The sequence below is a fragment of the Vombatus ursinus genome, unplaced genomic scaffold (assembly GCF_900497805.2).
Source record: "Vombatus ursinus unplaced genomic scaffold, bare-nosed wombat genome assembly UNPS02006874.1, whole genome shotgun sequence".
Classification (NCBI taxonomy): domain Eukaryota; kingdom Metazoa; phylum Chordata; class Mammalia; order Diprotodontia; family Vombatidae; genus Vombatus; species Vombatus ursinus.
Window position 1 is genome coordinate 7,046,704 of NW_020946652.1, and position 16,598 is coordinate 7,063,301.

At 55.4% G+C, this 16,598-nt stretch overlaps 1 protein-coding gene across 1 annotated transcript in view; it reads right to left on the bottom strand.

The window, feature by feature from the left end:
- The window catches only part of XXYLT1 (xyloside xylosyltransferase 1), a 67,566-nt gene extending 51,285 nt beyond the window's left edge, over positions 1 to 16,281 (bottom strand). Inside the window, exons 1-2 of the mRNA XM_027848708.1 lie at positions 15,748 to 16,281; positions 1,679 to 1,826 (exon numbers count right to left, since the gene is read on the bottom strand). Coding sequence (XP_027704509.1) covers positions 1,679 to 1,826; positions 15,748 to 16,281 — 682 coding nt within the window. The remainder of the gene's footprint in view (positions 1 to 1,678; positions 1,827 to 15,747) is intronic.
- Between the last annotated feature and the right edge of the window lie 317 nt (positions 16,282 to 16,598).

A 16,598-nucleotide genomic window follows, 5' to 3' on the forward strand; every position in this document is an offset into this window, starting at 1 on the left:
CTCTGCAGCATCTCCTGTCTATTTCACCTCTGCAGCATCTCTTGTTAATTTCATCTCTGCATCATTTCTCATAGATTTCACCTCTGCAGCATCTCTCACCTATTTCACTTCTTCAGCATCTCTCATTTATTTCACCTCTGCAGCAACTCTTGTTAATTTCATCACTGCATCATTTCTTACAGATTTCATCTCTGCAGCATCTCTCATCTGTTTCATCTCTGCAACATCTCTCATCTATTTCACCTCTGCAGCACGTCTCCAATACACCCCCCCCCCCCAGATACTGCCTCCATCCTAGTGCAGACGCTCATCTCCTTACACCTGGATTACTGCAATAGCTGCTGGGGGTCTGCCTGCTTCTCCCCACTCTAGTCCATCCTCTATTCAGCCACCAAAGTGGTTTTCTAAAGTGCAGGTCTAACCATGTCACCCCCCTATTCAATAAATTCCAATGGCTCCCCATCACCTCCAGGCTCAAATATTATGTCACCTTATCTCATCCATTTTTAATTTCTATTTTTATTATAAGTTGTAAAAGGCACATAATTATTAATAGAGCTTTTATACACCTTATAAATAGGTAAATATATAGAGCTAGGTGGCACCATAGTGCACAGAGCACTGAGCCTACAGTCAGGAAGATTCACCTTTCTGAGTTCAAATCTGTCCTCAGACACTTACTAGCTGTATGACCTTGGGCAAGTCACTTAACCTCAGCTTCCTCATCTGTAAAATTAGCTAATGGAGGAAATGGCAAACTACTCCAGTATCTCTGTCAAGAAAACCCCAAAGGATGTGACGTGTAAGCCAACAAATTGGGAGCCCGTTAGTGCAGAGAGACAACCTGGTTAGTGAAAGTGGTTCAGGTGTCAAATCCTAATTTAAAGGTAAGAGGAGCTCCCCACTGCCCCCCACAGTAGGGCTAGGCCTATGCTAATGACTGGGAAGTGAAGGTGTATGTTTGCCCTTCTCTCCTCCATACTGGTTGGCACAGTCGCCAGCTAAAGAGATATACGACTTGATCCCCAAACCAGCCCCATCCTGGCTGGTCTTGGGCTCATTGGGCAGAGACCTTTCCATGGATCCAATTGGCAATAACTCTTAAGGGATCCCCATCCTCCCCAGAAGGTCCTGGCTCCAGTCTTAGACCCCCTGGACCAGGCCAAGCTTCTGAGGGCCCATAGATCTCTCCTAAAACCAAGTGCCTCATCCCCCAGTGTTGTCAGGACAGCAGACAACAAAAATACCCTCCTCCCTCCCTCAGCCCCCCACCCCAGCAGCAAAGCAGCAATCATCATTTCCATGAGCCGGTGATGAGATAAAGAGGGCAGAAAAATCAGACTCAGCAAAAAAGGGCTGCAAGGACATCGAGTCCAACCCCACCGGGTTGTGGCTGAGTCCAGTGAACCCCAGAGACGGGCCATGATGTGTCCCAGACCATACAACCTACCATCGGCAGAGCCTGAATTCCAAACCAGGCCTCCTTGGGCCCAGGCCAGAGCCCAGCCATTGCCCCTCAAGGCGCAACTTGACCAGAGACTCCATCTTACAGGAGATGGCCCCTCTGGCCATCTCCCAATCTCCCGCTCATTCCACTGGAGCACCCAGGGGACTCGAGGAAAGGACGAGGAAGAAGAAAGGGCCCGCGGCTGCCACACCTGGCCCCCAGCTCTCTTACCCTTGGGCATGATCTGGTGCATGGCGACAGACAAGAAGAAGATGGAGTCCCCATAGTAGGTCCCAGAGCCTGCGCTGAAGTGCTTCTGCATGGCCTCCACCACAGGGAACAGCTTATCGGTCAGGACGCCGACATCATGGAAGATAACCTGCAGGAGGAAGAGAAGGGAGAGCCTGGGGGAGGAGGCAGAGGCTCCCCGCCGCATGTTTCAGGCCCTCCTCTGAGTCCCTTCCACACCTCCCCTGGAAGCCCCTACAGCAGGCATTTGGCCCCAGCCCTCCACCAGATGATTCTGCCTAGACTCAGGCTGGCAGGGCTGAACACAAGCCCCCAGCTCTTTCCCAAGTCCAAGCCCCAAGTCCAAGGTCTTAATCCCAGTAAGGACTTAATAAATGCTCATCAAATAAGTTGGGAAAAGCTACTTTGGGTTCCCCTCATCACCCCAGGGGGTTACCAGGGAGTAAGTGACACTGACCTCTGCCCACCCGCCACCCGACTGGGAACTCTGCCCAAAAAGTTCTTAAACCGTGCACACCCTTTGACCAGAGAGATTACCACCAGATCTACAAAGAGATCAAAGAAGGAGGAAAAGTGTACAAAATTTGTACAAAAATATGGTTCTTTGTGGTGACAAAGAATTAGAAACTGAGGGGATGCCCATCAATTGGGGAATGGCTGAATAAGTTGTGATGTATGACTGTGATGGAATACTACTGTGCTATAAGAAATGATGAGCGGGCAGACTTCAGAAAAACCTGGAAAGACTTCTATGAACTGATGCAAAGTGAGGTGAGCAGAACAGTGTAGAGGTAATTAGCTTGGAAAGACTCAGGAACTCTAATCAACACAATGGCTGAAGGTCACATCTAAAGGACTCGTGAGGAAACGGCCTGCCGCCTCCTGCTAGTGACTGGCCAGAGGGAAGACTGAAGCACAGTTTCTTCTCTCTCTCTCTCTCTCTCTCTCCTCTCCTCTCCTCCTCTCACTCCCCCTCCCTGTCTGTCTGTCTGTCTGTCTCTCCCTGTCTCTCTCTCCCCCCACCCTGTCTCTCTCTCTCTGCCTCTCTCACTCCTCCTCCTCCCCCCCAATTCTATTTCACAGGGTTCAGCGGTTGTCAGGCCTATAGCACCTGAGACGAGCACCTGGCACTGACTCTCTTTCCTGCTCCAGACAAGGTCCCGTCAACCACGGCTGCACGTGAGAGCCACCAGCTGTTGCCAGGGTGAGAGTGACAAGCCCTCCTGGAAGGCTGCAGGTGCCCCACGCGCCCCGGGAGGAATCTCCTTGGGGTCTGCTAGGGGCCAGCCCTGGTCAGGCCCCCATGGCTGTCTTGGAGCTGAGAAAGGAGCGAATAATGGAGTAAGAAGAAAAACAGGGCCTGGGAAATGAGGCAGGAGAAGGGGGCAAAGGGGCTGCGAAGCTCCAAGGTCAGGGCAGGCTTTCCAGAGTCAGAGCTGCCAGGCCCTCTCGGTTCTGGGGCACCTGGCTTGAGCAGAGCATCAATTCATCAATGAACATTTATTAAGCACCTACTGTGTGCCAGGCACTGTGCATCCACCAAGTTTACTGTGGCATGAGCGAGACACAGAATGATCCTGAGCAAGCCCTGCGTCACGAGTCACAGGACCTGGGTTCCAATCCTGCCTCTGGCACTTGCCACCAGAGTGATGTTGGGCAACGGGCCTCAGTTTCCTCACGTAAAAGGGGGGTTGGGTTGGAGAGCCTCTGAGGTCCCTTCGGCTGGCCCATATTGACCCTCCTTAATTTGGAGCCTAAAGAGTAAGAATTCAAGATAATTCAACTAGGGAAGAGTCGAAGCTTTGTGGTTACAGAACCCCGTTTGCCTACTCAAGAGCAGAAACAGGTGCACGTCCACAGAATTACAACAGGCCAGTTACAGCCCACACGTGCTGGGAGCCTCCTCCCAGCCCCCCTCGGGATGGACGGGCGGCAGGCAGGACCCTTTCTCACAGTCCACATGGAGAAAGTGAGCCACAATCACAGTGCCGTCTTGGGCTTCCAAACCTGGGCGAGCAGTCAGTCTGTTAGCAAACGGGGAGCAGGGCAGTTGAGGGATGTCCAGGGAGCAAGGCCAGGAACACCTTCTGCTACTTCCATGTCGGCTAAAGGCGGCTGACCTGCACAGGCTACAAAGACGAAGCCACACTGCTGGAGGCTGGCTCCTCAGCCTTCCCACTGTGGCCCCCGACAGAAGGATCTGGGGGGGCCCAGAGAGGGAGACTGAGGAACACAGCTGATCGCCCAGGCCCCTTCTTGGGGGATAATGCCAAGAGGGCATGAGCAGTTCAGGGCTTGAGATGTCACCCCAAACTGCGGGTGCTCCCCAAGGCTCTGCCCATCCTGGGCCCTCTCCCTTCTCAGTGGCCTCACAGGCTCCCAAGGGTCACGTCCACACGTTTCTCCCTTGTATGTCAGTCCTGTGTCATCTATTGCCTATTCAAGATTTCAAACTGGATGGTGCCCCAAACTCAACCCATCTAAAACTGAGCTCATCCTCTTCTCTCCAAACAAGGGTCTCTTCCAGACTTCCTGAATTCTGTCAAAGGCACCACCATCCTCCCATCTTCCAGCTTTGGCATCTGCCCCATCCCTCACACCCAATCAGCTGTCGAATCTTGACCTTCTCTTCCACCTGGGCCCTTCTCCACTGGCACGGCTGCCATCTTGTTAGCTGAGACATCATCCCCTCTCACTTAGATTGGGCTCGCCCCACTCCAGTACAGCCTATGGAATGTTGCCAATTTTCCTTAAGCGCTGATCTGACCATGTGCCTCTCCCGGGTGGTTCCCTATTGCCCCGAGGTTCACATGCCAACTTTTCTGCGGCTTTTCAAGCCCTTCCCAACCTGGGCCTAACCTGTCTTTCCAGCCTCACTGGATTTTACTGCCTTCCCCATAATTTAGCCAAACTGGCCTTCTCTGTGGTCCTCACTCATGGTGCTCCATTGTCCATCCCACATCTTTGTGCTAGCTCTCCCTCTCTCAGATACGGCTCAGGCACTGGACTCTCCCCTCACCTGCCCGATGCTAACATGAGCTGGTACTGAACGCCTTTATGGATGTCACTTATGCCGTATTCATTTATACGTGTATTTGTGTTTGTTGTCTTCTCTTTGGAAAGGAAGCTCTCTGAGGACAGGAGTTGTTTCATCCTTTGTCCTTATATCGGCAGCACCCCAGAGAGGTCCTGGCACCGGCGGATGCTTTGGAAACGCTCGTTAGCTGACGGCAGATAAGCAAAGTTGGTAACTGAGTTGCATTCCCTTCCTGGGTCTGCCCACAAGGGAACCAAGGGCCCCCGGGGCCAAACTAGCTAGTATCCAGGCCGCCCTTGGCAGGACGATGTCTATGCAGCCTTCTCTAGGCAGATCAACTCCAATCAGCGCCTGAAAAACCTCAACCATGGGCAAGGTGCCTGCTGGGTGCTGGGAATCCTGGGACAAAGCTGGACCAAGCAGCCGCACCCCACCCCCACCCCCACCCCCCCAGCTGGCACTCTACTGAGGAATGCACCGGTGAGCCCTCGGTCATCGCCCACCAAGGGCCGGGTCCACAGAGAGACAAAGCCAAGAAATGAAACAATAAGGCCTGCCCCGCACTGGGGGCAAACAGCACATATACAGACAGCTAACATAAAATACACACCACAAACAAGCCTCATGGGGGGAGGGGAAGACTAGAAGCAGAGGGGGACGGGGGGGTGGGGGGGAAGAAAAGCCTTGGGTAGGAAGGAACTCTGGAGCTGAGTCTGAAGAAAGAAAGGAGGAGAGGAAGGAAAGCCTTCCAGGCACAGGACACAGCCTGGGCAAAAGCACACAGATCGAAGCTGGCTGTCATGTAAGAGGCACTACAGGTAGGCGCTTTCACTGTATGCCCTCTGACCCAGCAATAGCACTTCTAGGGCTGTATCCCCAAGAGATCGTACAAATGGGGAAAGGACCCACACGTGCAAAAATATTTACAGCAGCTGTTTGTGCGGTGGCAAAGAACTGGAAATTGAGGGGATGCCCATTCATTGGAGAATGGCTGAGCACGTTGTGGTATATGAATGTAATGGAATACTATGGTGCTAGAAGAAATGATGAGCAGGCAGACTTCAGAAAAACCTGGGAAGATGGTCAACAGATGCTGGGTGAAATGAGCAGAACCAGGAGAACGTTGTACACGGTAACAGCCACGCTGGGTGATGACTAAATTTGACAGACTTAACCCTTCCTGGCAATCCAAGGATCTAAGACATCTCCAAAAGTCTCACGATAGAAAGGCTATCCACAAAGAAGAAAGAACTATAGGTTTGAATGCAGATCGAAGCCCAGTCTTTGCTACTTTTTCTTCTGCTGTGTTTTGTTTTGTTTCCTCTTTCTGGTGGTTTCTCCCATTGGTTCTAATTCTTACTTACAATATGCCTAATGTGAAAATATGTTTAATAGGAATGTATATGTAGAGCCTACATCAGATTGCACGCCATCTTGGGGAGGGAGGGGAAGAAAAATTTAAAACTCAAAAGCTTATGGAAGTGATTGTTAATAAATCAAAACAAATTAGTTAAAAAAAAAAAAGAACACATAAGTGGGAAACAGTCTGGAACAAGCATGGAAAGGAAGGCTGGAGCCAGGTGACAAAGGGCCAGAAATACCAAGTGGAGGATCTGAACTCAGTGCTACGAGGAGGGAGCCACGGGGGCTTCTCGAGGAGCAGAAACAAATGGTCAAGCCTGGGCTTTGAGAAGGGCAAGGCCTGAGGCAGAGAGAGACTCATCAGGCGCTTCTGTGACCATGGGCAAGTCACTAAGTCTGAGAGCTCTCACGTGAAAATGGAAAAGGTCGAAGCCATTGCAGGATGGCTACAAACCATGAGAACGGGCCATTTGAACATAAAGTTGGGAGCTTCTCTCCCCACCTCCACTGTTACGTGTGTTCTCTGGGGGACCCAGAACATCATCGCCATGCGGGACATTGGTCCTAAGGAACCCTCCCACAGCCCACAATGTGTGCATGAACCCTCAGTCACCTGAGGGTCTGGGTCACTGGACAAAGGCCACTGGTATCACACAGGAAACATCTTGTGATTGGTAGAATCAGTCACACACCTTGGGCGTGTGTGTGTCTGTGTGTCTGTGTGTGTGTCTGTGTGTGTCTGTGTGTGTCTGCGTGTCTGTGTGTGTGTCTGTGTGTGTCTGTGTGTGTCTGCGTGTCTGTGTCTGTGTGTCTGTGTCTGTGTGTGTCTGTGTGTCTGTGTGTGTCTGCGTGTCTGTGTGTCTGTCCGTGTGTTTGTGTCTGTGTGTGTCTGTGTGTCTGTGTGTGTCTGTGTCTGTGTGTGTCTGTGTGTCTGTGTGTGTCTGCGTGTCTGTGTGTGTGTCTGTGTGTCTGTGTGTGTGTCTGCGTGTCTGTGTGTCTGTCCGTGTGTTTGTGTCTGTGTGTGTGTCTGTGTGTCTGTGTCTGTGTGTGTCTGTGTGTCTGTGTGTAAGCCATTCAGCAGAGAAGAGTCCAGGCTTGGAAGCGCTGTGTGGAAGACCCCGTCCACCACGTGGTCACAGTTCCTGATCCAGTGGGAAAGAATGTACCTAGCTAGAAACGAGACACACTATGAAGGACAGACAAAATATAGCAACAATCACCCAAGGCAGAAAATAGTACCACTGAGTACGACGTCGCCCCTCCTCAAAGCAAAGAAGAATGCTAGCAACGAGCCCAAGAAAGGCACAGCCCTGGGGAGCCGGCTCCATGGCCCCCCCAGCAGACGCAGCACTCAAGGCAGCTGCATGAGGCTCTGCAGAGAGGATGCTTTCCTGTCCTACACACATGCCTCACTACCACTGCACTCTTAACTTGGAGCCCCCTTTTCCTGTGGATGCCAAATGTCTTTGGGCATTTATGGGAAGGAGGAGATTTTGTATCAGCCCTTCTTACTACACCATCGAAGTGAATGCCTTTACTAAAAGCTAACCAAGTCTGCTGGCTGACTGTAGGTGGGAAACACAGCAGCGGGGGCTCCTAAGCTATAGTCTTAGGAGTGGTCCATCCCAGGGTTGTCCTACCCACGAGTGTGAGTTGGAGAATCACGGAAAAGGAGCTACATGAAGATAAGCCGTTACTATGACTACTGTTATTTGGTGCTAGCAGGAGCCTAAGAAGTCATCTTGTCCAAGCCTCTTATCTTACAAAGGGGGTGACAAAAGCCCCCAAAGTACGATCAGAGATTTGGGGGGGGCAGGGGGGAGAGGACACCTTAGAGGTCCTTTCCTTATCCAAGGGCACACAGTGGCACAGTAAATGTAGGTGGTGCCATTCAGACCTTGCAGCAGAGGCAGATTTCAAACTCAGGTCCTCAGGATTGCTCCAGATTTCCACTCCAGCCCCCTGAATACCTGGCAGTGACTTCAGATACGTCACTTCTCTCTAAGCCTATTGCCCCACCTGTAAAACGGGTATATTATAGTTGAGCAATCTGTCTGGCAGGGTTGCTGGGAGGAGGCCAAAGTTCAAAGAAAGCTTTGCAATGGTGACCATCCCTTACTTCCTCCTCAGGTACAGAGAGAAACAAGGAGACAGACCCTGGACCCTGCACAGAGGGACAAAGATGTGTGGCAAACTTGACTCCCCCCCTCCCAGGAGGGCACCAAGGGAGAGCCTGCGGGGCCTGTCACAAAGCAAAGTGAAACCGTGGGCCCAGGGCTCTGGCCACACCGTCTCATACAGTGCCACACCATCCCATACCATCCAAGGGCACCAAGCTTCCTCCTGAAGGTACCAAGGAACACCGGGGAGACAGGAGCAGACCTAGGCTTTAGGAAAGTCCCTTTAGAGAATGAATGGAGGATGGACTGGGGTGGGGAGAGACCTGGGGCAGGGGAGCCCCCAGGGGCCACCGTGACAGTCCGGCACCAAGTGTGTGTGTGCGTGCAAAGGGCCCTGGTCACTCCGGAGCACAGCCTCGCCAGGACCTGCCAGTGCAGCCCGGGGCCCACCACGCCACACCAGCCTGCCTCGTGGAGCTACGGACGGCTGTCAGAGCTGGGAGATGAGGGACCACCCCCTCTGCCTGGCTCCATCCCAGCAAGCACCTCGAGGGCAGAGGCTGGGCCTGTGTTTGGGCACATAGCACGGGGTCAGGAGCTTGATCAGTGTTTACACAGTGAGGACCAGGGACCTGCCTACACAACCCTCCTGGCCTCTACGAGTACAGCACCAGAGACAGGAAGCCTGGTGGTCACAGACACCCATGCAAAGAGGGTATGGGATCAGCTCCCGGGATCCTAGCCCTGCCTGCCACGGGATGGAAGGAGATGGAGCCGCTCCTTTCTTGGCCCCCTCCAACCCCGAAGTCTTGTGAGCTATCTTACAGGCCCAGGGAGGCCAGGGGACCTGCTCAGGGTCACCCTGATAACTGTGGGCTGAGCCTGGCCCAGTAAGGAGGGGAGGGGGAGGGGGAGAGGAACAGGGAGGGAGAGGGGGGAGGGGGTCATATGTAACATTTACGTGGTAACTTTGTATCCCTAGCCCCCACTAGACTGTAAACTCCCCAAGGGCAGTTCTCTAAAATGGGTATCTTCTCCCACAGTGCCTAGGACAGTGCCCTTCTCAGGAGTCCTTAATGAACGGGTGGATGCACCCAGGCCTCAGGGGTACCCAGCGTGCTTCCTCCAAGGACGCCCCGGTGGGGGTGGAAACCTGGGGGGCTGTTGGGTGATGAGTTCTTTGTTTGGGGAAAAATGGCTATAAAGGTCACTGTGTGACCCTGGGCAAGTCCCTCCGCCCTCCCCGCCTCAGCTGCCTCCTCTGCAGCCAAAGATGGGCTCAAAGCCCCCTTGGAATCCGCCACCTGCCCCCTCCCCTAGTCCCTTCCTCATGACCTCTGTCCCTGAGGAGTCTGCCCACTAGTGCAGATAGCGGCCCAAGACAGGCAGCTAGGAGACAGGGAGGCTGGAGAGCACCTCCCCCCCGCAGGGAGTCACTAATATTCTCCCATCTCTTTCCAAACATCAGTGAGGAGAGCCCTAAAAACAAGGCGGAAGCCCTGGGTTCAGGAAGGAGATTCCTACCCGCCCGTCCCTCCTTCCCTCGTCCCTCTGGGAGCTGTAAAAACAACAGAAACCCAGCCCGCCCCTCCCAGCTGGCTGCAAACCTCCCTGGACCCGAATAGCAGCAGCAGCTGCAGAGGGAACCGTGGGGCACCAGCGCCCTCTGCCGCCCGCAGCTGGGAAGAGCATCCTCCCATCTGGAAACCCACCAAGCCCGCCCACGCGGCCCACGCCCCATCCAGCTGGTTGGTGGGGAGCTGCCTCCCCCAGCCGCGACCCCTCGGGGCCCACCCGCGCTGCCAGCTGCTGCTCTGTCCCGCCTCATCACCAACAAAAAGCTGCTCGGCCCCCTCAAGCCCCGGGCTGAGGGCCACAGCTGCAGGGAAGTTTAGAGACCTTCATTTTACAGCTGAGGAAACTGAGGCACAGAGAAGGTGAAGTGGCAGAGGATCAGAAATCAGGGGCTCAGTAGGCCTTCAGGGGACACCTGCTTCACGTCCCCTTTTTAGTTTTCTTTTGCTGTTATTCAGCCCACCGCATCACTGATCTCCCTAAAGGGCAGACGCCCCTCGGGCTCAAGCGCCCTTTCCCCACAGGAACAGAGGTCCAGGATGGCAGATGGCAGATTCCAAGATGGCAGAAAGGAAACCACGGACAAACCCCCCAACACCCCCACATTTCTAGAGCTGGGCCTTCCACAGCCCCTGACAGCAGCCCACCCCCCAGTCTCCAGCCTTGGGCCCCAGCCAGAGAGGTCCCTTTGACACTACAATGCTAACTGGGGCCGTCTGACTTCCATTCTCCGGCCTCAGTTTCCTCCTCTGACAGATGTGGATGGAGATTGAGGTCTCCTCCCCCTCGCAACGTCTGATCTCGGCCCCTCCTGTCTCCTACAGCCTCAGTGCCCCCAGCCCAAGGATGCTGCTCATCCCGGGCCTGGCGCTCCTAGGATGGCAGGCCTGAACACTTGGGAGGCCCTTTTAGCTCTGGGGTTTGGTCAAGGCTCTCTCCTCCCTCATAGAAGGTGGTGGCCCCCTCCCTGGAAGCCTTTGAGCAAAGGCAAGGAAGAGAGGCTCAGGTTGGGCGTGGTGCCCCTGAGGTTGCCTGAGGTTCCCCCCCCCAGCTCAGATAGCTATGACCCTGCGAAGAACAGGGTTAACTGGGAGAACCCCCAAACAGAGAATAAAGCCCCGGGCAGAATTCTCCAAGGACACAAGCCAGCTTTGAAAGTTCACTTTCCTCAAGGGCTGCCCAGATTCCCAGAGAGCTGTGGGAGATGAAGGAGGTGGTACCCTCCAGTCTAGAGAACCTGCTGGAGAAGGAGGAGCCCCCAGGATCAGGCTGGGGGCCTGGGGGCCTCGGGGCCAAACTCCCAGACACAACCAAGGCCACAGCCAGCGTCCCAGGTGGCTGGAGGGCTGAATAGCAAGTGTCATGCTCACAGAGGCCACTGACTGTCACGCAATCCACGACCACAGATGCAGCAAAGCCACTGACCTGTCACACGACCCATGGCCACAGATGCAGCAAAGCCACTGACCCGTCACGTGACCTGTGACCACAGATGCAGCAAAGCCACTGACCTGTCATGTGACCTGTGACCACAGATACAGCAAAGCCACTGACCCGTCACACAACCCATGACCACAGATGAAGCAAAACCACTGACCCAGCAAACCCACTGACCTGTCACATGACCCGTGGCCACAGATGCAGCAAAGCCACACTACCCCTGTTCCAGAGCACCTTCCTCCATCTTCCCAGTCTGTTTTCTATGAGCTGCTGTGAAAGGCAGCCTGGAACCAAGACAACGTGGGTCCGAGCCTGCTTCCGACCCATCCTGGCTGTGACTCCCCCTCTTCCCCAAGTCACCGGATCTCTAGGGTGGCAGCTGCCCATCTGCATCACCGGAGGTAGTTTCCACACTGGGAGTGACTCCCATCAAGCACCCCCAAGCCCCTTCCCCATTGAGAAGCAGCAGGAGGGGGAGGGGCAGCAGCCAGAGCAGCAGCATGCGGGCAGAGAGCACTTGGGACCCAGGTCTCTGTTTGTCCTCCGGGCAGGGACCGGCTGCCACTAAGCCCAGCTCTTTGCCCCAGGATGGAGCCTGGTGGCCGTATTCTTCCTGTTTAGGGATCCTCCAGCCCCAATCAGCACAAACCACAGGCAGGGAAAGCTGCAAAGTGGGACAGACGCACAAAGAATCTGGAGTAAGCTGGGAGACAAGAGAGTGCTGGGTCTAGTAAGGAGGCCTGGGTTCGAATCCCAGTGCTGCCTCTTCTGGCCTGGGTGACCTAGTCTATTCCCTTCCCTCCCCTGTAAAATGATGGGTAAGACGATCCCTAAGCTCAAAATCGACGATTCTAATGTCCAGACAGACAGAAAGAGCCAGAGAGCCCGCCAGTGCCTGGCACTGCCCCTCCACACACAGGTGTCCTCCCCACGCCAGCCTTCACATCTGCGCTCAAGCAGCGCCCTGTCCATGGGGTTCTCCTCAGCTGCTAGCACCCCTCCTTCTAAAATCACCTCAGATAGATTATGTCTATGCTAGATTTGAGGTGGGGGGCATTGGTCCCCCACCATAATGAATTAATATAATCACAGGAAGCAAAAATCTCCACCTGGGGAGGGTCCTAGCTATGCAGACGTCAGGCAGGGGCTTCAAATGACCCACGGGACCCCCACTGCCTCAATCAAATTTGTCTTCCTAAGGCCCAAGACAGCCAGTCAGCCAGGAAGCAAAACACGTCATCACCCACCACCCAAGTCCACAGTCCTGTCATCGTCTCAGCCCATGACCTCACTTTGCTCAGAGAAAGGGAGGCCCCGGGTCACAGGGTCACGAAGGTCTCCTACCCTGCGCACAAGGCTAGGTCTAGCCCCGGAAGCTGAGGGCAGAGTGGTCAACCCTCCCAAAGCTTGCTAGGGGCCACTCCCTGCACTGCCTCAAAGTTAAGACGTTCTGGTGCAGCTGGGGTCGCAGCAGCCAACCTTCTGGCCTATGTGGCGAGAGACAAGAGACTGAGGGATGTTCACCTTTGTGTGTGTGACCTTCTTCTGCTTCAAATCTGAATCAGGTGGAGAAGAGAAAGCATTCTGGCTAAACACCCAGTGGGGAGGCTGAGGGGTAGGAGAGAGAGCAGAGCCAGGACTTCCCAAAATGGGACCTCAAGAGCTCTGGGGGGCCAGAGGACTTTGGAATTTCCATCTCCCAGGAGCTTCCTCTGGTCTCTCAGCAGGGTGTGTCTTGGGAGCCAGGGACAGCCCGGACAAGACTCAAGGCTTTCCTCACCAAGAGGCCGGTAGAAGCCACTACACCATGCACTTCGGAAAAAGGCTATTACGTGGGATCTCTAAGCTTAGGTTGACTTTCTCTTGGATTCTGGACGTCCTGGTGGGAGAGAGTGTCACAGACTTTTGGGGGATGTTTTGGGGGAAACACAACTACACTTCTGTAGTAAATGCTCTTTCCTAACAGTCAATTAAATCAGGCTCATTGATTTCAGCTGATCATCCCGGGGGGAAGCCTGTGGGGCTCAGGGAGCTAGAGAGCATTAGAAAGATGGCCTCCAACCCCTCAGGAGCACCCCTAGAGCCCTGAGCACACAGTCTCCTCTCTGGGAGAGCAGCTTCAGATCACTGTGGGTCCAGAACAAGAGTCCTGACAGTCCCACTGTTCTATGCCCGGATCACGCCTGGAGCAGCATTGTCCATTCTGGGGCCACACTTTACAAAAACATAGCTCCCAAAGTGCCTTGAGATCATGTTTGAAGGAACAGCGGCTATTTAAGCTGGAAAAGAAGCAACTCCTCAGCGTCACGAGAGCTATCCTGCAGCAGACAGAGCACTGGGCAAGACTTGAATTCAAATCTGGCTATGTGACCCCGAGCAAGACATTTGAGCCTCTGTTTGCTCATCTGTGAGATGGGGATATTCACAGCACCTACCTGGCAGGGCTGTGGTACAAACCAAACAACCTAACATTCCCAAGCACTCAGCACCATGCCCGGCACATAGGACGTGCTAGAGAACAGTTACCTGTGATTATTATTGTCATCTTAGTATTACTGAGGATGGGAAGGACCACCCTGTTAGGGCGGGACCAGACTTGGAGTCTGCTGGGGCCTGGAGGGCAGAACAAAAAGGAGCCAAGGGACAAATTCGTTATTAACAGTAATAGCTGCCATTCATCGGACGCCTTAAGGTCAGACGGATATTATCACGTGGGCAGTCAGGAAAGCCTTCCTAACAATCAGACCTGCCCAGCTAAGCAAAGGCCAGCTGCCCACCCATTGGGGGTCTTATATTGAGGATTCTGGGTCGCTGACAATTTGTAGGCAGTGGCCCCAGAGGTCACGTCTGTCTGGGATTAGCATCTTGGGAGCACGGACAGGTGGGTGGGCTGGCTGGTTTGTTGGGGCAGGGGTACCTTTCTTTGTATCCCACTGACTTAGCACAATGCCTGGCACATAGTAGGTGCTTAATAAGTGCTTACTGACTGAATGACTGACTTACTAATGGTACCCTCCCTTTAGCTCGGCTTTGTTATCCCTTCAGTCTGCCTACCAACCCTGATGTCTGGCTGGAGCCCAGGTACCAACCACAACAAAAACAGTCAGTCCCACACAACACATATTTGTGAACCGCTCACTATATGCCAGGCACTGGGCAAACAGCAGGATGGGTGAAGAGCCTTGCTCACAGCTCCCCCTGGACGGGGAGTGGTTTCTGCCCCAGAGGACAAAGATGCATGCGTCTCCCAAATGCGGACATGCAACCCCTTCTTCTTCTCAGTCTTCCCTCAGGGATGCCTGCCCACTTAAGTATCTGTCTTGTCCCCAGCTGTTCCATAGACTGGAAGCTCCTCGAGGGCAGGACTGTGTTTCTTACCTATCTTTGCATCACCGGCCGTTAGCACAGGGCTTAATAAAATGCTTGCTAACTGGCCTAACTTCTGCCATGTGGGAACAGGGTGGCCACAAAGGGCCCAGAGGGTACAAGGAATCCCCCCCTTCTTAGACCATCTATGGCATAAACCTCGGCTCTCACCCTCCAGAGATCCTGGCCCAAAAACCAATGAAGGGACAGGCCCCAGAAAGAATGGAACCACACAAATCTCAACTTAGTTGCCTACAAATGAAACAAGGGGGAAGAAGGGCTTTGCACCCCAAGGGAAGGCTGGCTCCTCTGCTGGGTGGAGGGGGCACAGAGGCTTCGGAGCAGCAGAATGACAAGGCCAGAACCACACTGTAGGAAAACCCTTGGACAGCTCAGTGGAGGGTAGGTGGGCGAGGCTGGGGGCCAGGAGCCCAAATAAAAAGCTACTTCAATAATCCTGGAAGGAAGGGCGTCAACCTCGGTATCTGGAAGGATAGTGAGGCCTCAAGGGAAAGAGGGATGGGTCTTTGGCCACAGTGACGGGTTCAGGACACGCAGGAAGAAGGAGCCGGGAGCCGGGGCAGGCCCTACAGCTACCCCTGGGGGTAAGGGGGGTAGCAACCTCTTGTTCAAGCACTAGGGTGACTCCGCGGTCACAGAGATCCAGCACCCACAAGGCCCTCTGCGTGGTCAGAAGGTTTGCTTAGCCTTCTCACTCACCACACACATAGCTCTTCAAGAGGAAGGAATTGACTTTCCACACTAGAATGTCCTTTGGAAGGAGCATCTGCCAGCACTGGGCAGAGTGAGAAGAACGTACCAAACCCTGTTCCCGAAGCCCCCCCCCCCCTACAGTATTTGGGATTCAGGGTGGGGCCTCCTGGCTTGGGGACCAGAGTCAGTCCCTACTGGAGCAGACGGCCCGGCGTGTGTGACCCTCAGGCCGAGGCCAACTGGACCCTTGCGCCCCTGCCTCAACCCTGACCCACACGCTGCCGCACGCAGCCCGCAGGTCCAGGGAGCGCCTAGGCTGAAAGCGGCATGGATCCACAGGTGTCCCGTGGCTGCCGCGGCCGCTGAGCTCCCAGTCCCGCGCTCAGCCCATGCGCAGCCCAACCCGTGCGCTGCGCAGCCCAGCCCCGACAGCTCACCTTGTACTTGAAGGGCACCCCGGGCAGCAGCTCTCGGAGCAGGTTCTTGGCGATCTCCTTGCTGGCCTCCTCGCTGACAAAGTGCACGTTGAGCACCTCCTGCTCGTCCAGCTTGGCGAGGCTCAGCAGCGAGCGCAGGGCTGTGCGCCCCTTGGCCTGCAGCGCAGGGCTGCGATCAGCCTTGGTGAACATCATCAGTACGTGGTAGTCCACCCCGGCCGTCCCGGCGGACAGGCCGTCGGCCGGCTTGGCCTTGGCCTCGGGCGCCAGGGGGGCGTCCGAGGCTGGGGCCGGGGCGGGCCCGGCCGTGCCTCCTGCCCGGCTCTCCTTGAGCCTCCGCGTGGCGCTGGAGAAGGTCTCGCGGCCGGAGCCCACGTAATAGAAGGCGCACACGGCGAGCAGCCCGGCGAGCAGCAGCGCGCACTGGTGGGAGCGCAGCGAGCCCAGGCGGGCCCGGCCCAGGGCGCACGGGACCCCGCGGCGCACCTTCCTCGCCGCGCCCCCTTGGCCGCCGCCAGCCCCGCTGCTGGCCATGCCGGCCCCTCGGCCCGATCTGCTCTGCCTGGGCCCGGTCAGGCCTGGGCTCGCAGTCGCAGGAGCGCAAGAACCGGCCTCCGTGCGTGTGCCCGGCTGCAGGCACCGGGCAGCCACCAGGCAGGCGGGGCAGGGGGTGGGTGGGCTGCGGGGTGGAGGGAGGGTGAAGGGGCCGCCGCCCGCAGCGGTCCCTGGTGCTGGGGCCCTCTGTACCCACAGCCTGCCGGCCGAGTTGGACGCCCAGGGCTCGCCCTGCCCACCCAGGGCGGGGCCAGGCGAGTGAGCTCATCCTGGCCGGGGGAGGGACAGGGGCGGCG